The sequence below is a fragment of the Petaurus breviceps genome, unplaced genomic scaffold, assembly GCF_028583685.1.
Source record: "Petaurus breviceps papuanus isolate PSGF00001 unplaced genomic scaffold, PetGlider_PUasm1.0 220, whole genome shotgun sequence".
Classification (NCBI taxonomy): domain Eukaryota; kingdom Metazoa; phylum Chordata; class Mammalia; order Diprotodontia; family Petauridae; genus Petaurus; species Petaurus breviceps.
Window position 1 is genome coordinate 14,022,588 of NW_027185876.1, and position 23,949 is coordinate 14,046,536.

General features: G+C 36.3%; 1 protein-coding gene across 2 annotated transcripts in view; it reads left to right on the plus strand.

The window, feature by feature from the left end:
* ATF6 (activating transcription factor 6) overlaps positions 1-23,949 on the plus strand; it is a 209,592-nt gene that overhangs the window by 69,921 nt on the left and 115,722 nt on the right. Inside the window, exons 10-13 of one of the 2 annotated variants that reach the window (XM_069094642.1) lie at positions 4,679-4,822; positions 9,955-10,068; positions 11,452-11,554; positions 13,587-13,625. In XM_069094642.1, coding sequence (XP_068950743.1) covers positions 4,679-4,822; positions 9,955-10,068; positions 11,452-11,554; positions 13,587-13,625 — 400 coding nt within the window. The remainder of the gene's footprint in view (positions 1-4,678; positions 4,823-9,954; positions 10,069-11,451; positions 11,555-13,586; positions 13,626-23,949) is intronic. The other variant, XM_069094643.1, reaches the window with a different exon arrangement.

Here is a 23,949-nt window from a genome sequence, read left to right on the forward strand (position 1 = left end):
GACATAGTGTTTATACATATACCTGTATATATTTGTATACATATATAGCGTATGTGTGCATATGTATATGATATGCACTTCATCCTCTTTCAAGATTTTGATTTCTTTTACTAAGTCTATTTTATAAACTTTTCATTTTATATCTTGGAGATTGAGTATTTGGTATGGTAACAGCTATTAAAATGTTAAAAAATGTTTATTGATCCCTGTTATATGCAGGGGATTGTGGTCAGCAGTGTTATCTGGAATAATAATGCTCTATTTTCAATAGTTATTTGGAATTAGTAGTATCTTTTCTACTCTTTTTTAATGAAGTTCAGATAGAAACAATACTGTGACAGGAATGAAAGTATTAGGATATAAGCTTATCCTCTGTAGGCTCGCTAAAAGCATCCACAGTACAACTTCAGTAGCAAATAGGACAACAGATAGGTACTTCACACTGTTCCCACTAGAGCTAGGTGGCACAGTGGATAGAGCGGTGAACTGAAGTCAGGAATAACTGAGTTCAAATTTAGCTTTAAACACTTATTAGCTATATGTTTGATCTTTGGAAAGTTAACTTGACCTCTGTCTGCCTCAGTTTTTTCAACTGCAAAATAAGGATAATAATATCCCTTACCTCACTTTATTATTGTGAGGATCAAATGAGATAATATTTATAAATGCTTTTTACAGTGCCTGGCATATAAGTGCTTAGTAAATGCTTGTTCCCTTTGCCTTCCCCCATGTAATTTTGACCTCCTCTGCTAAGTTTGTTTCATTTTTTGTAGCTTTGAGACAGCTGTTAAAAATATAAAGTATAAAAGATTATTAAAAAATTTTTTTTGATCAACATTATATTTGGATTGGTGTGGACAACAATTGAGACTGATAATGATCTGATTCTAGTACAATTTATTGATTGAGTCTTCAGGATATTTTCAGGTCTGTAGTTTAAGTATTAAGATTTGTAGTCTGTCAGTCCACAAAATATAGTGTACTTCTTTTGATAATTCCTGCTTTGTAGAATAATTTGAGATCTGGTACTGCTAGGACCCTTTCCCACACACTTCTTTTCACGAATTCTCTTGTTTTTTTTATCACCTTTTATTCCTCCAGATCAATTTTGTTATTATTTTTTCTAGCTGTATAAAGTAATTCTTTATTAGTTTTATTTTTATGACACTGGATGAGTAAATTAATTTAGTTATTACTGTTGTTTTTACTGTAGTAACTCAACTCATCCATTTTGAGCAATTAATGAGCAAAATGAGCAATTAATATTTTCTCATTTAAACCTGTCTTTATGTCAGTAAAGATGCTTTGTAATTGTGTTCATATAGTTCCTGTGTGTATCTTGGTAGGCAGATTCCCAGATACTTTACATTTTCTATTATTATTTTAAATGAATTTTTTTCTTTTTCCTGCTGTATTTTGTTGGTAATATACAGAAATACTGATGATTTGTGTATTTATTTTGTATCCTGCAACTTTGATGAAGTTATTAAATGTTAAATTAGTTTTATATTTTAATTTCAAGGGTTTTTCAAGTAAACCTTCACATCATCTTTAGAAAGTGATCATTTTCTTTCATCTTTGCCTGCACTTATTCTCTCAATTTCTTTTTCTTATCGTTGCTATGTATATATAGCATTTCTTGTACTGCTGAATTGTAATGATTATAATGGATAATTCTGTTTGTATTGAAAAGACTTCTATTTTATTCCAGTACAGATACCGTTGGCTTTTTAAAGAAATAGATACTAATTATCATATTAAGGAAAAATCTGTTTCTTTTCTTTCTAGTGTTTTTAGTGGGAATGGGTGTTGTCAAAAGCCTTTTCTGTATCCATTAACGTAATCATATGGTTTTTGTTGTTCTTGTTATTAATATAGTTAACTATGTTTATAATTATTTTAATATTGAACCAACCTTGCATTCCTGGTATAAATCTAACCTGGGTCATGGTAAGTGATTGTTAGCATATGCTATAGCAACATAATGATAATATTTTACTTAGAAATTTTGTATCGATATTCATTAGGGATATTGGTTAGAGTCTCTGCTTTGATTCTTTCTGGTTTAATTATCAAGATCATACTGTGTCATAAGATAGTGAGCTGCTGATGAATAACTAGCCAAGAGGTCATGTTCTGCTCTAGTTATTGGTTGGTGCTTGATTTTTATAACTGCAGTGTACACATTTATCACTAAGTCAGGGCTCCTGAAGAATAATCTTTCTGAAATTTCTCGTGGTAGTGACTTACCTTACTGAATTGCTATCACAAAGCCTCCATTTTCACAAACAAACCTGCATGATTCAGCCATTTGTTTAATATTTCTTTGCCTACATACCGTTGACTAGATTCATGCCAGTGTCATCCCTGTTATAGATCAGAGCCATTTCATCAACTCTATCTGGAGGCTAACCACTTCTTGTTACATTCAGTGAATCCAGTGGTGTGTTTATCAACTTTCACAGTGGCTGGTTTAAGTAATGTCCACTTGTTCCAAAAGTATTTCTGTAAGTTTTCTATCTTTTAATATGTCTTCTAAGAAAGTATAATAGTATTTTACCACCTTTTTGATTATCTGGGTTTCTATAATTCCCTAGGGGGGGATGAGGTCTATTATGCTAATATTGCATGAGTTTTAGTGGGGATGCTTTCCAGATCTGTTTATAATGAGAGTAGTATTAACAGATGTTAATTGCTTTAAACATGTTCTTCCCATTCAGCATTGATTTCAGGATGCTAATAAGTCTCAATGCATTATGCTTACTGTATCTTTCTTAGAGGAAATCAAGTTATTTGTAAGTACTGACTTCATCCATTGGTTGCTTGTAATCTCTGGATTCAAGCTCAAAGCCTTCAGTGTATCTTACTTAAATGTACTTTATTCAGGTCCAAATGACATTTTTATATCACTAGATTAATGTTCCATAAAATGATTTGAAATTAATGTTTTTCACTTGAACCAGATAGGTTGATGTTATCCATGTACTTTAAAGAATATGGTGTTTTGGTTAGACTCTCTCTTTAACTTGGACGTTTTATTTAGGAGAAATTTTTGGATTTAAGGCTAAGCAGGACTATATTGGGCTTTAATATCTCCTCGAAAGAAGTCACATTTCATATGTTATTCTCAATATTATTATGTTGGTGGTATGCTTTGAGTAGAAAAAAAAATCCATGTTAGCATCAAATACTGTAGCATTCTCACTCTCTTTGGAATTATTTTTTATGTTCAAATATATGAACAAGGCATAAATGTGGGACTAAGTCAAAGAGAATAGAAATAGAGAATTGAAGGAGAAGTGGAAAAGGAGGGAGAAGATGACTTTAGAGACTCCTGTTCTTTAAAGGACTTCTGCTCTTGACCCCTGCCTCTGAAGGATAAATCATCACTAAGACAGCAATTTTCATCCTTGTATCAAACCTCTTCAAACTAGAAGATATTACTCACCCCTCTTTTCGGTGCTATTCCTTTATCTTCTTTTTACCCTTCTCAGACTGAAATCTGAAGATTCTAAACTCTTCTACCCATTCCGTTTCCACACTGCCCTCAGCAGAGATGACCCTACCTCTCATTATTCCCTTGCAAGATCAACACAGCCCAGGATCTGATACTGCCTCAATACCTTCTGCCCTTGGGGCTCCTTCCTCCATTCTTCTGATTGGGGAATGAATAGTGGAGAGCTCCTCCCAGAACCTCCATTTAAGGAGGGCACCCAGGCTAGCCACTTCTTCATCTCCCATAGATAGTACCCCCTAGTCAAGTACCTCCCCTCCACCCATTTATCAGCATCCTTTTCTGTGTTTTCTTCCTCCACTAGATTGTTAACTCCTTGAGGGCAAGGATTGTCTTTTGCCTTTCTTTGTCTCCCTAGCATTTCTGTGCCAGCACATAGGCTCTTCTTAAGAAAGTGCTGACTGTTGTGTTGATTTAAGATTATGACAAATAGTGTTAATGCAATGAATGTCTTATAAGTTAAAGTATACTAAAAGGTTATTGACTCGTTATGAGTTACAATAAATGCCAAATAATGGTAAAAGGATTTGTTAAACATTTTTTATCTCAGAAATCATTAAGTTCACCTGGTGGCCATCTCTTGGTGAAAGGGATGGCAAGGTGGAAAGGGGATCTTAAATATAAGTAAGAATGGCAACAAAGTTTTATTAAGAAATGATTTGGTATTAGGAACCTGTTTGTGCTTTGGAATTATGAGGATATAGACTCTTCAGAAGTTGATTTTTTCCATAGACATTTTATTTCCTGATTGAAAACTGAAGTTTCCAGTAATCCTGAAGGAGCTTCTTAACTTGTCACCCAAGGTTGATGGTTTTTAAAAAAATAGATACATGTGTAGATATGTAAAATGTAAACATATATGTATATACATACATATATATATGTAGACACATAAAATATTCTTAAGCTGTCTCACATTGGTCTTTGTTCTTTAGCCATTTATAAGAAGACTGTTTTTTATGTCTTTTATAAGAATTGTTTATAATGAATGACAGTTTTGCCCTGAAAAGCACTTTATTACATTGTAGCAATTTACTTTGATTGCTTTTTTTGTAGTACAGTTTGACTTACAGAGGAATTTTAATTTGCTTCTTGGCAGTCGAAAACATGCGTATATGTAACTTATTTTCATTATACTGATTACTCCATGCTTTTCCGTTTCAGCATGTTTGAGCGGGATTCCAGCACAGTGACTTCTAGTATGAACCCCACACATCAGAGGAGACATCTTTTAGGATTCTCAGCTACTGAGAGACAAGATTCAGTTCCAAGAAAAGTTGATGGGGCCATCCAGAAAAATGATTACAGGTGATTCTGCATGTTCCTGTTATATTTTGACTTCTTATTTGACCTAATAAAACTAAAAAGTGGAGTTAATATAATACTAGTTTATAAATCATAAAAGTTGGTTTCTGTTCTCAGCTCTACCAGTAAATTCGTGGTGTGATCAGAGGCAAGTCATTTCTCCTCTCTTCCTGAATTTCCTTATCTGTAAAAATGGGGAGATTAGAACAGATGATCTCTAACTTGCCTTTTTCTAAATCAGCAAGCATTAATTTAGTGCCTACTGGGTGCCAAGCACATTCTAATGGGAAAGGGCTATGTGTTTTTTGGGGGGGGTGTGCATGCATGTGTGAGTGCATGCGTGCGTGTGCACATACAAAATGTAAGAGAAATAAAAGGCAGTTTTGGGGAAAGGCAACTGAGGGGAGGGAATGGGAATCAAGAAATGTCTCAGACAGGAGGTGGGAGTGGCACCTGAATGAAACTTTGACTGAAAGAATGGTTTCTAAGAGCAGCCTCAGCTAAGGCACAGAGATGGGAGATGGAGATGGAATGTCATGTTTGGGGAACTGTCAGAAAATCTTGTTGGGTTTTACTTTTGAGTTGCCACCTAAGCTCTTTGAATTTGTTTACCATTTATGTTATATCTTCATATGAACTTCACGGAGTTGTGGTGAAGATTAAATGAAATTAATATTTGTAAAATGATTTGCAAACCTAAATGCATTCTCTAAGTGGCAGGCATTACGATACGATCTAACCTTCCTACCTCCATGTAACTGACGGAACTAGAGTAAAGGATTAGTGGGTATTTAGGCACAAAATATGCAAGGAAAAATATATTGATGTTTGGGTAACTTTAGTGCTTTGAAGGGGCCAGGAATGCATGTTTGAGGCCTGTTACTGCCCCATCTCACCCATTCTCACTGAATTTGAGTTCTCTTTCTTTGCAGACTGGAATTAGGTAAAATAAATTATTGTTCTTTAATGTACTATGTACAGTATGGATATGTGGAGATTTTCTGTCTTTTTAGGAATGAAATGATGACTTATTTTTTTAATACATGTACTATAGAATTTCTTTTGAGCATTCCATATTTAATAATATGCTTTCAAGATTTCCTAATTTCTTTGTAGTTCTTATTAGAAAAGAATAAATAGAGCTAGTCTAACCTACAGGGAAGTATATGTTAGGAATATATATTTCTGTTAGGCAGGATCTAGTAGGAAAAGTTAAGAGCTTTATTGATATTGACCATTCCATGCTATATTGACTCCAGGGCTGGTGAGGATAGTTCCGATCCTTTCTTGCTATAACCTATGCCAGCCAGGAGAAGTATTATCACAGCTTTGGAATTCTAAGCAATACCCCTTTCACTTCATCCAAATTTATCACCTAATCCAGCTTATTTACTGGCCTTCTTGTCAGGCAATCAACATTTATTAAATGTATATCTTCTTTATACCAGGCACTCTTCTACGTGTTGGATATACAGGGAAGAAAAAGGAAATAGTCCCTTTACTAGAGTGGCTTTATGTGCTCTCACAGGACCACAGTGCATACATATACAAACATAGGGACAGGGACTGGACTTTTGATTTTGCTGATATAATGAAGTCTCTGGTGATCACTTCTCCCAAAGCAGATTGGCAGCTTCACTGGAGTTTGTAGTTTGAGGGAGTCGTCTAGAGCACTGAGAGGTTCTGTGACTTGTTCCGATTTACCTAGGGAAGGTGTATCAGAAGTGTTCATGGATCTGTGGCTGGCTCCCTGACCACTACCATGCTTTCTCTCTTAGAAGTATGTACATGGAAGCTTGAGAGGATGTAATTCCCCTGCGGAAAGGAGTATCATGAAAACCCTGAGGAAGAAAGGGTGATCACAAGCATTAGATGGCCACACTAACCTTCTTACATTGTGCTCCATTGACTGTCTTCATACCTTTGTGCTAACTGTCCCTGTGTCGATAATATACTCCCTACCCTCTTCCCCCTAGAATCCCTAGTTTCCTTCAAGACTCAGTTGAGGTACCACCTTCTTTATGAAGCCTTTCCTGACGCCCCAGCTGCATTTGCCTCCCTCCTGTTCATTATCTAATTATCTTGTGTTTATTTGTGTCTCTTTTGTGTATGTGTATGTGACATATGTGTATGTCTGTCCCAGCCATACTATAAACTATTTAAGTACAGGGACTGTTTTACTTTCACTCTTTGTATCCCCAGCAGTAGAAAAAGCTGACAGCACAGTAGATAAAGCTGTAGATCTGGAGTCAGGAAGACCTGGCTTCAAATCCAGTCTCAGACTAGCTGTGTGACTCTGAGCAAATCACTTAACCTTCCTTGTGAAGACAAAATTAAATATTTGGAAAGGTACTTAGCATAGTGCCTGGCACACAATAGATTCCAGCTCCTGGCACGGTGCTAGGTACATAGTACATAGTACTTACTAAATGCTTATTGATTGATTTTTTGAAACAAAGCTAATGTTGGGAAAAATTGATGTAATACTTCCTGCTTTTCTGCTTGCCAGTAGCAATTAATGTGATTGAACACTTAGCGATATTCCTGAATCTTACTGGACTTTTAGATTTTACTAAAAAAACTGTTCAGATGCAGGTTCCATGAACCTTGATTTTGAAGTTCTGCCCATTTCCATAGGAGATCTGTCAAAGATTAAGTAGTTTTAAAATGTAGCTTTTTAGGTTCAGGAGGATCTGAGCATTCATAGCTGATCTGTAAAATTCTATTGCTGAATTATGGAAGTTGGGCTACATTTCAGGTAACACTAAAATTGCTAATTGTACAAGAGTTGTACTTATTTTTTATAACAGGAAGCCAGTAGCAGTTTTTCCCTTCTTGTCTTTATTGGATAATTTCACCAAAAGAGACTTTATATATTTTTTTTAAGCAGTTGGGGTTAAGTAACTTGCTCAAGGTTATACGGCCAGTTATTTTGTGTGGGTGCCAAGTATCTGAGGCCAGAACCGATCCCGGGTCTCCTGACACCAGTGCCGGTGCTCTTACTGTGCCACCTGGCTGCCCCGAGACTTTATATATTCTAGAATGCAGTGTTCAGAATTTTGCCTAGTGAATTGCAGACTGAATCTTGTTTTGGCTTCTACCAGTACATGAAATTTAAGCTGTGTTCTTTTTGCTTCACAAGTCATCATGGCTAATATTTTATCTTGGACACCTGATGCTAATAAAAGATTGTAATTTTTTGACTACTTATTTGTATCGTGATATGTGAGAATACATACTTGAACTATTTGAGATCTCTAAGAAAGAAATACATCAGTGTACTAGCCTGGTGTTAATTTCTTTTCATTGTGCTTGGTATTGAAGATAAAATACCCAGTGTTGCTTGAAAATCATTTTGAAGGGGCCAAATATGAATTAACATTAAAACTGAATTTTTACTTATTTGCCATTTATCCATCAAAGCTGTGTTTCTTTTTAATGAAGTCTATTTTATATAATGCTCATTTAAAAATAATAGGTTTGTATATGAGACTAAAAAGTGAGAGAGAACCAAATTATATGTCCATAGTTTGTGGGTTTGTAACTGCATACCTTAACTTGCCCGTCATATTGTAAGTGCATTATCTTTTAAAATCTTGGAAGTATGTGACAGTGTATTCTTTCTTGTACACATACGATAAGAAACTGTATTTAAGACTTCGTTCCAGGAATTTTCTAACTTCTTAGTATTGTCTAATGAGACCTTAATGGGTCATTTGTAGAGGGTGTTTTCACTTGATATAAAATGATTCACAGACCTCCTAGACCACAGACCCTTTCAGAGTTAGTGTGTATTTAATTGTTTCCAGATTGTGCATTGGCTTATGGAGCTCACTTTGCTTTCTCCTCCAACTCCACCCAATCCCTTTCCTAGTATTTCTCCTATCATATTTTCCTTTCCAGAAGAACATTTTGGCTGACAGAACAAAGCTCATTTACACAGATGTGCAGAAATCATTACTAGAATTTGTCTTTCACATAGAAAGAAGGTAGTAAGTCAGAAATATGTTTTCAAAGGGATTTTTGTAGTATTTTGCAAGAATATAGTTAAGATACTTTTATATATGTGAATATGTGTGTTTTTTAAGTAAATAGAAATGTGATGTTGGGCACTTTCATTTTTTCACTGTTCCCAATCAGCTGTTCTGTCTGATGCATATTTATGTGAGTCTTCTCTTTTTGCCAAATGCTAGATTGACTTTTGGCCACTTCATTTTATGTCCACTTCTTCCTCTTCCTGTCATGTTCTCCTGCATGTGTGGCATCATCTCTTTCTCACCTATTGCAATGGGAGAGGATGTGACACGGTCCAGAGGGGAGAGAAAAATAATTCCTACTCACTATTTTGAGGAAATAAATCTGTTCTTGACTCAGTTTTATAAATTCACCACATAAATTCATGTTGCTAATTATATAATACATGTATGTTACAAATTGCTTATAAGTGAAGTTAATTATGTACTAATGTACCAAGGAAGCTGCTCTTGAATTTTTCCTATAAAAATTATCTTATCAAGAAAATATTTCTTTCAAAATGTAAATAACCACCCCTTTGTTGATCAGTTTTTAAAAACCTGGGTAATAGTATATCTAGGTTCCATAAAATAATAAACACCTATATAAAAATTCCAGGCATTGCTAATGTTGCTTATAAGTTGTATCAAAACCCTTCTCTGGAGAGGGTGGATGGCAGTATGGTTACCACCTCTGACTTATCACTGCTTGCACATTACTCTTCTAATCATACCCGGATTCCTACCAGCAGATCTCAAGTAAGCAGGTCAGGCATTTGGAAGTAGGGTATATTTTTTTTAAATGGCTACATTTATTACTTTTAAAAGGGCATATTACTCTTACATATATGCTATATTTTAAGAGAAATATTTTTTGAGATTGGTCTCATAGTCCATTTCTGGTGGTTGTAACAGTACCACAAAAGACCATCAGATCTGGACCAAATTGTCATTTGCTCCTCATGGAGCCACTCTTACTCTTTATTAAGTCCTCTGTTTTATAGTATGAACTATAGACACTGTTCTTTTCTAAATGAAGTGATGATAGTGATTTTCCACAGCTTCTTCATTGTAAGTCTCTAGAATCATAAGGAAACAAGTGATTGTATTTGTTTATTTCAGAATCGACCATTCTGTCTCTAATGACAAAGCTCTGATGGTGGTAACTGAAGAGCCGCTGTTGTATATTCCTCCACCTCCTTGTCAACCAATAATTAACCGTTCAGAGTCTCTCAGGTGAGTGCTGTTTGTTTGGTATGCGAATATCTGAAAAGTTTTCTGTAATCAGCAGTTCTCCCTTTTCCTGGCTTCAGTTTCAAAGAGATGATTAGATCACTGATAACATCTAGTCCAATGTCTCTCAAAACTTTGGCTTGCAGCAGTCTTCTTTTGCTCTGAAGAGGTGAGGCATGATGAACTAGCAGCCCTGGCAGTACTGTGGGACAATGAGAAGACCTGTGCCTGCCCTCCTCATTACAGATGTGGGTTCTGTATGATTTGTGGTGGCACAGGGCCTAGCAACACTCCCAGCAATAGTCTTTGAGAACAACTGGGCAGGGAAAGAATTTAGAATGCTTCTCTATTTTTCTGTCTAACCACACATATTTTGTATTCACTCAGTTTCTTCACTAATCTCTTGAGAGTAGTCATAACTACCCTTTTCTTAGGGTTGTGGTTCATTCTGGTGAATTCAATAAGCATTTCTCAAGAGACTTCTATGTATCAGGTTCTGTTAGGTACTGGGAATAAAAAGACAAAAAAGAAACAGTCTCTGTTGTTGAGGACCTTCCATTATGTTGGAGTTGCATGTTTAAATTTGTTCTAGCATTTTGAAGTGAAAAAAATGTTGCTTACATGAAATCTCATCATTTGGAGTTGCCAAATGACATCTAGTGCTGTGCCCAGTGCCAGTCTAGGGATCCCCCGTCATCTCTTTCTGACTAGTTCTCCAAACCCCTTATTGTCTCTGCATGGTGAGAGCTCTCAGTGCTGGTCCTCCTGCTGCTGTCATTGCTGTGTCCAAGGCTTACAGCTGGTCTTGCCAGACTGTGTCTTCTTGGCCAGCCCCCACCCCAGTGTCACAAGACCTCTCTTTCTGACCTCCCACATTGTCTTGGCCCAGAAAAGTGCCTCACCCTGACCTTTGGTTGGTTGTACTGTTCCAGAATTTAATTTAATGAGTTATTTTAAAGTTGTTTGGAGGGAAATGTTGAGAGATTTTGGCCAGAATGCTCCATCTACACCATCTTCAAGATTGATGGTCCAAGATTTTACACATCAACTTGTAATTAGGAATCTTGAAGTTTGTTAAGTTCCCTCAAACCTCTGAGATGTTTTTTTGCATAAAGACCAGAAGAAAACTTAGGAATCATTTTTTTCTGGAAAAGTTTTTCTTTCCATTATTTATATTTGGTAGGTGTGTAGCTGTGAATATCCTTTCAGTTTTGAACTTGTGATTGAGTAAGCTGCCTTATGAATATGAATGGTATGCTAAAAGCAACATACATTAAATGTCTTCGTTTATTCAGAATGTTGAGAGTATTGTGAAACATTCATTTGTAGCCATAGTGAAACATTTATTTTTAAGAAGCATATTTAATTGAACATTTTGCTTAATAGGTTGAATCATGAACTTCGAGGATGGGTTCATAGACATGAAGTAGAGAGGACCAAGTCAAGAAGAATGTCAAATAGTCAGCAACAGAAAACACGTGTGCTGCAGGTACTTTTTAAATTTTTTTATGACAAAAGGAAAACGGTTTATCTTAACTTCTTTAGTATCAGAGCACTGCACATGTAGTACATATAGTCAGCCTTATAATTATTTCAATACTAAAGGAAGGTGTTGTCCAGGAATGGAAAGGATACTAGATTGGTCGCCACACTACCACAAATGTCACAGGTGAGTCATTTAACTTCTTTGAGCAAGTTTTTCCATCTGCAAAATGAGGGAATTGGATTAGATCAGGAGTTTTTACCTTGGGGTCAGTGAAATTGTTTAAAAAATTTTTTTTTGATAACTCTTTCAGTATAATTGTTTTCCTTTGTAATCCTGTGTATTTTATTTTATTAATTTAAAAACATTGTTTTGAAAATGGTCAATGACACAAAAACAATTAAGCCTTGGATGATCTCCTAAGGCTCAGCTATCATCACACTTTGTGTCTATGACTATCCACTATCTAAATGTTTAGTTCTTTTTCTCTTCCTGTTATCTTTTTTGATCATTTCGCTGATTACCAGTACCTTTTATTGAGCTTTGCCAGTGTTTAAGAATAGAGGTAAAATTAAAATTAGGTAGTTTAGTTAATTGTGATTAACTCTAGTAATAGATTTAATAACATAAAATTATTTAAAGTCATCTTAATTGCAGTTTATTGAGTATGTGTATGGTTTTAATTTATCAGTTATCCTTCCCCTCCTTTCTTCTTTTTCTTCCATCACTCCCTCCCTCCTTACCTCCATTCCTCCCTTCTTCCCTTCTTTCCTCTCTTCCCACAACAGCCTGGGTAACTTTTTGGTGTAGAGGAAAAACGTTTAGTAGCATAGTGGATTTTTCTAGTGTCCTAGCATGAGTGAATAAATAAGCATTCATTGAGTGCTTATGTATTTATTAGGCAAAGTACTATGTTCAGCACTTGGGGTACAAAGGGAAAAAAGCAAAACAGTGCCTGTCCTCAAGGACCTCACATTCTAATGAGAGAGACACTACATAAAGGGACTTAGCTACAAGTCAGATGGAAGGACCCAAAATCCTTGAAATACAGTGACAAAGCAGATGTAATGAATGTTCTTTAGTGTCATTTCCACTGATAAAAATGTATCCATTTATGATATTGAGTTGACAGTTCAACCACAATTACTTTGGTGTTAAAACTTTTTTTGGGGGGAGGGTGTCCAGTAGTTGTGGCTACTTAGGAGGCAGGGGTTGCAGTTTCTGCTGAGGAAGATGCCAACTTTCATTTCTATGGCTATTGCTTTACTGGATAGTATAGGGGCTGGGCTGGGTTGGGGAGGTGGAGGTGGAGGAAAAGAAGAAGAGCTGTTGGACTTAACCTTCTAGTTACTGGCATCATTGGTTGGTGGTAGTGGTGGGAATGTCTCATTTCTGCTAAATAAGAATTGTTCTCTGTGATTGTAACTGTGGAAATAATGATGGTGGACTCTGGGAGTACTGCCCTTTTTAGGGTGTGTGGGTGAAGGGTCCTGGGCTATCTTCACCTGAGCCTAAGAGAAGGCTTGATCCACCTGGCATATGCTCAACTGACAGAAATACTAAGCCCTAGGCTGCAGAGGTTGGTAGGTTATAGTCCTAAATTATGGCTGCAGGAGCCAGACTGGAAGTAGGGCTGGTTTTCTGGGAGTCATTGACATTCCCAAGGGTCTTGGGCTTAATTGCCTGTTGGATCTCAAAGAGATTTATAGTTCTATGTCAAGCCTCCATCTCTTTATATGTTAGTGAAACATACTATTGTGGTTATTTATTTTTCAGTCAAGAAACTAGGGATTAGACTAATGATTCACATTTATCATATAGAGAAGTATGATGTGTACAAATATAAATTTGCCAAGATCATAGCCAATTCTTGGTTACACACTGCCCCCCCCCCCACAAGGTTACGTGATAGATTGGTGGCAGGGCAAGGTTTATAACTCCAAAGTCACTAAATAGTACTTTTTCTTCTTTCAATAGAGTGCTATTGGTTGCTTCCTCTAGTATTTCTCATTTCTTTGCACTTTTTTTTTTCCTTTAGCCTCCTTCAGATTCTGAAGAGACCCAAAAGTCTTATAAGGTATACTATAAAATTTTGATGATTTACTTAACTATGATTTTTTTTTTAACATTTTAACTTTAAGCGATTTATACCTTTCCTTTATAACACTGATTTTCTAATATTTAACCAAAAAGAAAAAGGAAAGCAGCTGGCATTACTAGAAGACTACTCTTGATAATTAACCTGCCCAACTTAAAAAATTAGACAAGTTGCAACCATTCTTGATTTTTTTAAGAAATTGTAGGTCATTCAGACACATTGCTTCTTTCAACTCTCTTTCCTGCTATTTCCTAGATTCTTTGCATCTTTAAAAAAAAAATTCATTTATTTTGAGCATAAATGCAAAAAGACCAAAAAAGGGAACATTTCTATGTACACAGTATAACATAAAAAGAGGACCCAATATACTTTTTTTTAAAAACCATAAATTTCCATTTCACACTGTTTACTTTAAAAAAAAACTACGTAATAAATACTATGCATCATTTTCAAAGCTACCCTGATTTTCTGTGCTACCTTCTAAGTTTTCTTTTGTTCTCCATTGTGCATTTTTTTCTCCCTCCCTCCCCACCCTGCCCTAGAGAAGGCTGCCATTAGATACAAAAATATATGTATATATGTAAATATATGTGTATATATGTAAAGTCATACTATATCAGTTATTTCTCTGAATATAGCTACTTCTTACTTCATAGGTCCTTTATAGTTTGATATTTATAATACTCAAAAATAACTTGATCATTTAAAGTTGTTCTTAGAACAATGTCATTGTTACTATGTACAGTGATTTTTTTGGATCTTCTCATTTCATTCTACATTATTTCATGCAAGTCTTTGCATGTTTTTCTAAAATCAACCATCCAATCATTTCTTATAGTACAGTAATGTTCCATCATGATCACATACCAGTATTTATTTAGCCATTCCCCAGTTGAGGGATATCTCCTCAATTTCTAGTTCTTTGCCACCACAAGGAAAGCTGCTATAGATATTTTCGAACATAAACAACTTTTTTCCTTTTTCCTAATCACCTTGGAAAACAAACCTAATAGTGATATTGCTAGGTCAAAATGCATACATAGTTTTATAACTCTTTGGGGATAATTCCAGATTGCACTCAAATGGTTGGATCATTTCACAGTTCCACCTGTAGTGAATTAGTGTCCCAATTTTTCCATATCTCTTCTAACATTTGTTGCCTTCCCTTTCTGTCATCTTAGCCAATCTGATAAGTGTAAAATGATATTTCAAAATTATTTCAATTTGCACTTCTCTAATCAATAGTGATATAGAGCATTTTTTCATATGAGTATATATAGTTTTGATATCTTCATCAAAAAGCTGCCTATTCATATCCTTTGACCATTTATCAATTGGGGAATGATTTGTATTCTTATAAATTTAACAGAGTTATTTATATATTCAAGATATGAGAACTTTATCTGAGAAACTGTCTATAAAACTTTTCTCCCAATTTTTTATGTTTTTATGCCCGAATATATGGTCAGTTTTTTAAAGGTACAGTACCATGTAGCACTGGGAATAAGGTGTACTTATTTCTATTTCCATTCATATCTCTCCAGATATATATCTTATCTAGCTTCTCTCAGACTCTATTCACCTCCTTAACTTCCTTCTTATTTATTTTTTGGCTAGATTCATATAATCAGAGAGAGGAGGATTAAAGTCCCCCACTGTTATAGTATTACTCCCAGTTTCCACATTAATTCATTTAACTTTTCCTTGAAAAATTTAGATGTTATAGCATTTGCTGCATACAAGTTTAGTATTGATATTACTTCATTTTCTATGACACCTTTTGTCATAGTATAGTTTCCTTGTTCATCTCTTTTAATTAAATCTATTTTAGCTTTAACTTTGTCTGAAGTCATGATTGTTACCCCAGCTTTTTTTTTTTACCTCAGCTAAAGCATAATAAATTCTATTCGAACTCTTTATTTTAACTCTGTCTATATCTCATTTTTAAATGTGTTTCTTATAAATAGCATATTGTTGGATTCTAATTTTTAATTGATTCTGCTATTTCCATTTTATGAGTGAGTTCATCCCATTCATATTCAAAGTTATAATTACTGGTTGTGTATTTCCCTATATCCTATTTTTCTTCTTTATTTTCCTTCTCACCCTCTCTTTTTACTCTATCCCTCCTCACATGTCTGATTTGCTTCTTAGCCACTGCCTCCCTAATCTCCACCTCTTCTAAAATACCCTCCCTCATCCTTCCCCCTTAAGGCTCCTATCCCTTAATCTATCCACCCCTCTAAGAATCTATCCTTTAACCTGTCCTCAAACTCTCCTACTTCTTTATCTATATACCCTTCTAAAAACCCCTTCCTTATTTTGTCCCCTCCCCCTGCTAATTCTTTATAAATTTAGAAGAATTTTTAAATCTTCTAGATGTATATGTTATTTCTTCTTTAACCTAGTTCTGATGAGAATAAGGTTCTAACAGTACCAGCCCTCCACCCCTACCTGCTTCCACTGTAATGGTTCTTCCATTTATGCCTCATTTGTGTATGAAATAATTGCTCCATTTTTATCTCTCCCTAACCAGTTTTAATTTTTAGACTCAATCCATTATACCAACTCAATCCCAAGGCTTCTGTGTATTCTTTTTCTGACTACCCAAGTAATGATGACGTTCTTAAGAGTACATATAATATTTTCCTATATAAGAAGTAGTAAACTGTTTGACTTTATTATAGAGTCCCTTATAATTGGTCAGTAATGTTACCTTATGTTTCTCATAGATCTTGTATGTCTTATTTTCCATTGAGTTGTAGTCTTTTTTCCACAAATATATGAGAGTCAATTCACTAAATGTCCATTATTTTTTCCTTTTTATTTTGGATTGTACTCAGCTTTTCTGGGTAAGTTATTCTTGGTTGCAAACCCAGCTTGTTTGCTCTTCAAAATATAATATTCCGCACCCTTCAGTCTTTTAATGTAGAAGCTACTAGATCTTGTGTTATCCTAGCTGTAGCTCCACAGTATTGAAATTGTGTTTTTCCTGTTAATTATAATATTTTCTCCTTAACCTGGGAGCTTCAAAACTTGGCTCTGATGTTCTTATAAGTTTTCATTTTGGGATCTCTTTCAGGTGGTGATTAATGGATTTTTCTTTCTATTTCTATTTTATTCTTTTGTTCTAGAACTTGAAGGCAATTTTCCCTAATTATTTCTTGTAATATCATATCTAGATTTTTTTTTCTTTTCCTATCTTTCAGGTAGTTCTTATATTCTCCTTGATCTATTCTCTAGATGAGTTGTTTTTCTAATGAGATGTTTCACATTCTCTTCTATTTTTTTTCATTCTTTCGAATTTGTTTTATTATTTCTTGGTGTCTCATAATATCTTTAGCTTCCCCTTGCCCAATTCTAGTTTTCAAGGAGTTATTTTTTTCCTTAAGCTTTTGAATCTCTTTTTCCCGTTTCTTTTTTACTCTCCATAATTTTCTTGATTTTCTTGGATTGCTTATTTTTTCCCCCAGTTTTCCTCAACTTTTCTTATTTGATTTTTAAAGTTCTTCTTAAAATCTTCCAAGATCTCTTTTGGGGATTGGGACCATTTGACATTTTTCTTTAAAGTAGGAGTGGTTTTTAAAATGTTCCTCTTCTTAATATAAACTCAGATCTTCTCTATTCCCATAGTAGCTATCTATAGTCACATTCTTTTTCCTTTGCTTGCTCATTATTTTCTTGTTTTAGCAGCTTTTTAGTCAGGTTCTAGTCCTGAGGTGTGTGGGGGAAGAGAGGGTAGTGCCTTAAGCTTCAGGTTTTTCCCTGCTGTTCATTTCTAAGCACTCACTCTCTGGGAGCCAGACCTTGGGCACTCCTCTCCATCCCAGCGATAGCTGGGGCCTGGCTGGGCTGTTACTACAGATGCTCTTGCTCCCTGTGGTCATTACCACAGCTGCAAACATCGGCTCACCCTCTTCACTGAAATGGAAACCAGAGATTCTGCTGTCCTGCAAGTGCCCACAACCAACAGTCCCCCAGCCCTTGCCCCCCCATTGCCTGCCCCACCCCTGCCACTACACTTACTGGGCATGTGCTAGCTCCTTCTCACCTGCAGCTATGGCCCAGGGACCATGTCTGGTCAGTACAACTGGACCTAGCATCCTGCAGCAGCAGAGGGAGCTTTAGTCTTTCCTTGCTCAGTAATCCAACCCCACATTGTCTGTGAGGTGAGGAATTTGTGGATTCAGTGGAGTTGGCCTAGAGGTGTTTGCATTTCACTCTGGTGAAACTGCTGCCTATGGAGGTGTAGTCTTTCCTGTGGTCCTCTCAAGTTGTCTTAGAAGGACATTGCTTTAATCCAACTTTTAATTATTTCTGCTACTCAAAGTTCACTTTGAGGAGATGTTTTGTTTTGTTTGTGGTGGAAATTTGGAGATCCTGGTATTTTCTGACGTACTATACCATCTTCCCAGAATCCTCTCCTGCTCTTCTCAGCATCTTTTTACATATATATATATATATATATATATATTTTTTTTTTTTACATGGGGGGTGGGGATTAAAAATAAGCAGAAGGGAAACCAAGTTTCAAAATGAATTTTGCAGTTGTATGTATTTAAGTTTGCTGTGCCCCCTCTTTGCTTAGTGTTGATAACATTACTATTTTAACCTCCTTATATCTTTCCCTGCCTCCCATCTCTCCCCTTCTAATCTTTTAAATACACAGGTCTCAGATTAAGCTTTCTAAAACATACTGTGATTAGGAATCCATAACTCTTCCTAAAACAAGATTTAATTTTTACTTCCTTGAAGATTTAAGACTATGGGGCAAGTGGGAAGAGGAAATATGATAATATAAAGCATTTAGTTTGAGAAAGGGGAATTTTGTTAGTTATCCATTCCCACTTGAAATACATATCGTAGGATTGTCAGTTTAAAAATGAAGAGACTCTAGAGGTCATTGATTCCAGCATTCTCATTTTATGCATGAGAAATTGAGGCTCAGAAAGTTTAAATGGCTTGAACCCCATGAAAGAAGGAGGAGGATATCAATGCTTCTCCTTCACTCCAGTGATCAATCAGGTTAAGCTGTAGGGTCGCAGAATCCAGGCTTGTTTGTGTCACTTCTCTGCTCCAAAGCCTTCAGTGACTCCCCCTTATCTGTAAAATAAAGTCAGAATTACTTAGTCGCTCAAAGCAAGATCCTTCATAATCCAGCACTAGTCTACCTTTGTAGTCTCATTTCCCTTGAACCTTCCTCTCCAGTCAAATTGGTTTACTCATATAGCCACCTTCTATCAGCACAAGTCTTGTGCTTTTTCTTCCTCCACATTTCACATTTTTCCTTCATCTGGAATCTCACCTCAGTCTCTGTGCGTGTGTAATTTCTATCTGTCTGTCAGGTAAAAAATTTACACTCTCCTTTCTTCACGAAGCCTCCTATGAAATTAGAATGCTCATCATCTGTACCTGTGCTGACCATTCAATCTGGCTTGATTTCAAGAAAAGGAAGTCATTGTGAAAAGGCCTTGTGGAAGGAGTATCTTTTGCCAGAGCATATGTTCCCATTTTTGGTTTAGAAAGTGTTGTTATTATTATTAAACCACTTATCTCACAATCATGTACTGACTTGGGGTAAGCTTTTTTGTGTTTCATATCTTTATCTCTGTAACTAGACTGCAAATTCTTTGAGAATAAATGAATATATAATGTCTTTTTCTAATATGTACTCGAATTGAGCTTTGACAGGTGTAAGTAGGTATCCTAGAAATAGAGGATAGTAGATGAATTCAGCTCCCTTATCCTTCACTCTCTTCCCAAGATCTCTTTTCTTCCACTTGATGTCTGTATCTGTGTCTCACAGCAGAGGGCAATAATGAGATGCCTGGGAAGACAAAGACAACTTTAGTGGTAAACACACCAAAAAAAGAAAGAGGATAATAAATCAGATTTGAAAGATCTAGGGAGGAAAACCAGAAAAGCTTCAGATTAAGCTCACTCTGATAATGTGGTGAGTGGCCTATTTAATCCAAGTGTAAACAAAATATAAAGATCCTGGTCATATTATATTATCTATTTTGTTTTGTTTTTAAAACATCTGAAAAATCCCATTCTAGACTGTCTTCATAGTTAAGACTTCCAGGCCTCTATTTGTAAAGGATTATAATAACTACCTTTTCTGATTTGTTATGTTTTATTAATTAACATTTTAAGAGACATTTAGGATGTTGAAAAGGTACTAATTTAAGAAAAAGATGTTTTTCTGTATATTTATATAAAAGTCTTACTATGATACTATTTGTTGTAAAGTAGAATTCAGTCTTAGACTATACATCCAGTATTTAAATATCGAAGTATGGAAAGAACTTTTATAATAAAACATTCCCATCTACAAGGCTGTCCCATGGTTGGGATCCCAAGATCACTTTTTTTTTTTAAAGCAATCCCGGTTAAGTAACTTGCTCAAGGTTGCACAGCCAGTTATTTCTGGGTGTGGTGTTAAGTATCTGAGCCCGGATTTGATCCCAAGGTCATCTCGACACTGGAGCCGGTGCTCTTATCTCTGTGCTCCCTGGCCGCCCCTCAAGATCACTTTTTTTTTTTTTTAAGCAATCAGGGTTAAGTAACTTGCTCAAGGTTACACGGCCAGTTATTTCTGGGTGTGGTGCTGAGTGTCTGAGCCCGGGATTCTATCTCCAGGTCATCCCGACACTGGAGCCGGTGCTCTTACTCGCTGTGCTACCTGGCCACCCCTCAAGATCACTTTTGATAAGGTCCTACTTATATATTTCATTATGCTTAATTCATTATTCACTGGGACTTATGTTTTAATTTTAAATCATCTTTGTTTGTAAAAAACCCACTAAGTAGATTTTTCATTTTTACAGATTAAATAAATTCTCAGCTGTTGAAAACATAATGCAAATGAATGCCCCAGATTATAATAGTAAACATTTTTTAAAAAATATATGCAACAGGTGGTGCAGTGAGTAAAGCTTTGGCTCTGGAGTCAGAAGGACCTGAGTTTGGTTCTGGCCTCAAACACTTAACACCCACACAAAAAAGCTAGCCTTGTAACCTTGGGCCAGGTACCTAAACCCAATTGCCCTCCAAAAGGCAAAAAAACAAACAAACAAAATATGCAACACTGTATGTCCAATGTCAATGTTATGTAATATTTATGATATTTAAAAAGCATAAAGCCAAGGGGCAGTTTTTCCTTGTTAAATGATACAAATCTTGGATCTAGCATAAATAACGGTCATTTGCTTCATTTACACCTATTTCTCATTTACTTATTGTCCCTGTGACTTAATTTTTTCTACCCCTTCACCATACTTAAGACTAGAAAAAGGAGGAAAAGAAAGTTAACTTCTCTTTATTCTTTTTTTGCCAAAATAGCAATAGTTATTTAAAATTAATCAACTAATAAATCTATTCCACCTGCCCATATTTACCTTAGCTCTAATTTAATTTTTTTTTTTACTTTGCTTTGTTTAATTCATTGGTAGGTTTTTATGTTTAAAAGGACAACACAGCCTTTTGGTTATAACCTAGCCTAGGGAATATTCAGTTGGATACTGTGTACACCTCAAGTATACATGGTATCAGTCAGTTCTTTCTTTGTGGGTTAGTAGAATAAGAATCAACTGGATGTGGAATAATAGGATTTAAATTTGAATACCAGCACTGCTTTTTACAGCTGGTATAACAGGTGATAATTCACTTAACCCTTATGGGCCTTTTCAGTTGTTCATTTTTCAGTCATTTCTGACTCTCCCCATTTGGGGTTTTCTTTGCAGAGGTACTAAAATGGTTTGCCATTTCCTTCTCCAGATCATTTTACAGATGAGGAAATTGATGTAAACAGGATTAATTGACTTACCCAGGGTCACACAGCTAGTAATTGTCTGAAGACACATTTGAACCTTGGAAGAGGGATGTCTAGGTGGCGCAGTGAATAGAGCACTGGCCCTGGAGTCAGGAGGACCTGAGTTCAAATTCAGCCTCAGACATTTTACACTTACTAGCCTTGTGGCCTTGGGCAAGTCACTTAACCCCAATTGCCCCTCCCCCCCCAAAAAAAACCCTTGGAAGATTTGTCTTCCTGACTCCAAGATAGGCACTCTATCTGCTACACCACCTAACTTCCCCCTATGGACCTTGGGTGTCCTCAGATATCAATTGAGGTGGTTGGACTACTCCATTATAAAATCTACATTATAATTTTGTTCCCTCTGGCATGAAATGGGGCTGACTAAATCCGGAAAACAACAGCTTGGAATGGTGAAGAAAAAAGTACTCTAATAGGTGAAGCATTTTTTGTTAAGTAGAACTTAATTGCTTAAATAGTTGTTTAGGTAGGGCAATAGAAAGGATATTTTTTAAGCACTAATAATGAGTGAAAGTCTGGTACTCTCCTTTTATGACTTGAGAAGAAGTTTCCATTCATTTATTTATTTATTTTTAGGTTACAACATTCTGTTCCACAAACTTTTGAGTTCCAAATTTTCTCTTCCTCCCTTCTCTCCTCCCTCCCCAAGACAGCATGCAATCTGATATAGGCTCTACATATACATTCACATTAAACATATTTTCACATGAGTCATATTGTAAAGAAGAATTATAACCACTGGAATGAACCATTAGAAAAAAAAAGAGAGAGATCAAATAGTTTGCTTCAATCTGCATTCACACTCCATAATTCTCTGGATGTGGATGGCATTTTCCATCATGAGCCTTTTGGAGTTGGCTTAGAACCTTGCATTGCTGAGAAGAGCCAAGTCTGTCAAAGTTAGTCATCAAATGATGTGGCTATAACTGTGTAAAATGTTCTCCTGGTTCTGCTTCCCTCACTCAGCATGAGTTCGTTCATATAAGTCTTTGCAGGTGTTTCTGAAGTCCACTTGCTCATCATTTCTTATAGCACAATAGTATTCCATTACGTTAAGATACCACAACTTGTTTAGCCATTCCCCAACTGATGGGCATCCCCTCAAATTCCAGTTCTTTGCCACTACCAAAAGAACTGCTCCCATTTGTATGATCTTTTGGGATGACTAACTTTTGGCATAGTAGGATTCTGCCACCAGACAGAGGAGCTTTGTTCCAAATGCTGGGGTTTTCTCAGCTGCCGGAGGTATTAGATGGGTGCCCTCTCTGAAGCCTCTACAGGCTCTGGCAAGCTGGACACACACCCCAGGACCTCCACCCTAGACTGCAATCCAGATCCAAGAAGGTTAAAACAAGAGCGATTACCCCTCAGACTGGTGCTTGGTCACCCTATACTTGCAGGCCAGGAGCTGAAGCTGCCGCGTGGCACTGGCTGGCTGTGCCAGTGTCTCAGCGGCTTCTCGCCTGGGGGCAAAAGCCAACTCACTCCTAGCTACTGGGTCCCAAAGTCTGCACTGCACTGACCTCTCACTTTGTCCTTAACATCTATGTGTTGATAATTCTAGACCACCACAGCTGCTGGTGATCTGGAGTCCCTCTAGCTGGTCGTTGGTCAGGCCTGCCCTGGAGCTAAAACCTCTGGCTCCCGAGGGGGTGGGGTTGGCTCCCAGAGCGCTGTGCTGGCTGCTTCCTGTCGGGCTGTCCTCAGCGGGAGGTTAGCTTCTCTGTGTCATTTTGTGGGTTCTGTAGCTCCAAAGTTTGTTCAGAGTCCCCTTTTACATGAATTGGAGGTGGTAGGAGCCAGAGCTGTGCAGAGGTCCTGTTTCTACTCTGCTATCTTGACTCCGCCCTCAGAATTTAGAATTGTCATTTTTACTAGCTAGGCAGCTGTTTTTCCAGTTATTTGTATCTGACTTTATTTGTGTGAAAAGTGTTTTGTAATTGTATTCATGTAGTTCCTAGGTTTGTTTTGGCATGTAGACTCTCAAATATTTTATAATGTCTACAGTAACTTTAAATGGAATTTCTCTTTCTATCTCTTGCTGTTGGGTGAGGAGATCATCTTTGCAACTATTATTGATATAAGGTGATGGGCATATGGTGGAAAGTAGACTTTTAATGGAATTATGGGCTACTTTTTGTCTTCAGGATTGGGCTACATTTATATTCAATACATTTGCTCATGTATTGAGTTAATGGCTCAGTTCACATGTGTATTGATCAGTGTTAAATACATTGAACAGTAAGATATATTTTCGTAATTTATATTTTCTATTTATAACTGCAAAATAGTTATTCACACAAGTTATGTTCTTAGCATTCATTGCTTATGTATATCTTAGATGTTAAAACTTGTGGAGCCTGTTGGCTAGAGCACAGATTTTTCTTTTATGGGGCATTCTTTTTGATCACTTCCTTTCTCATTATAACTGATATCCAGGGGCATATTGTTTGGTGTTTGACCTAC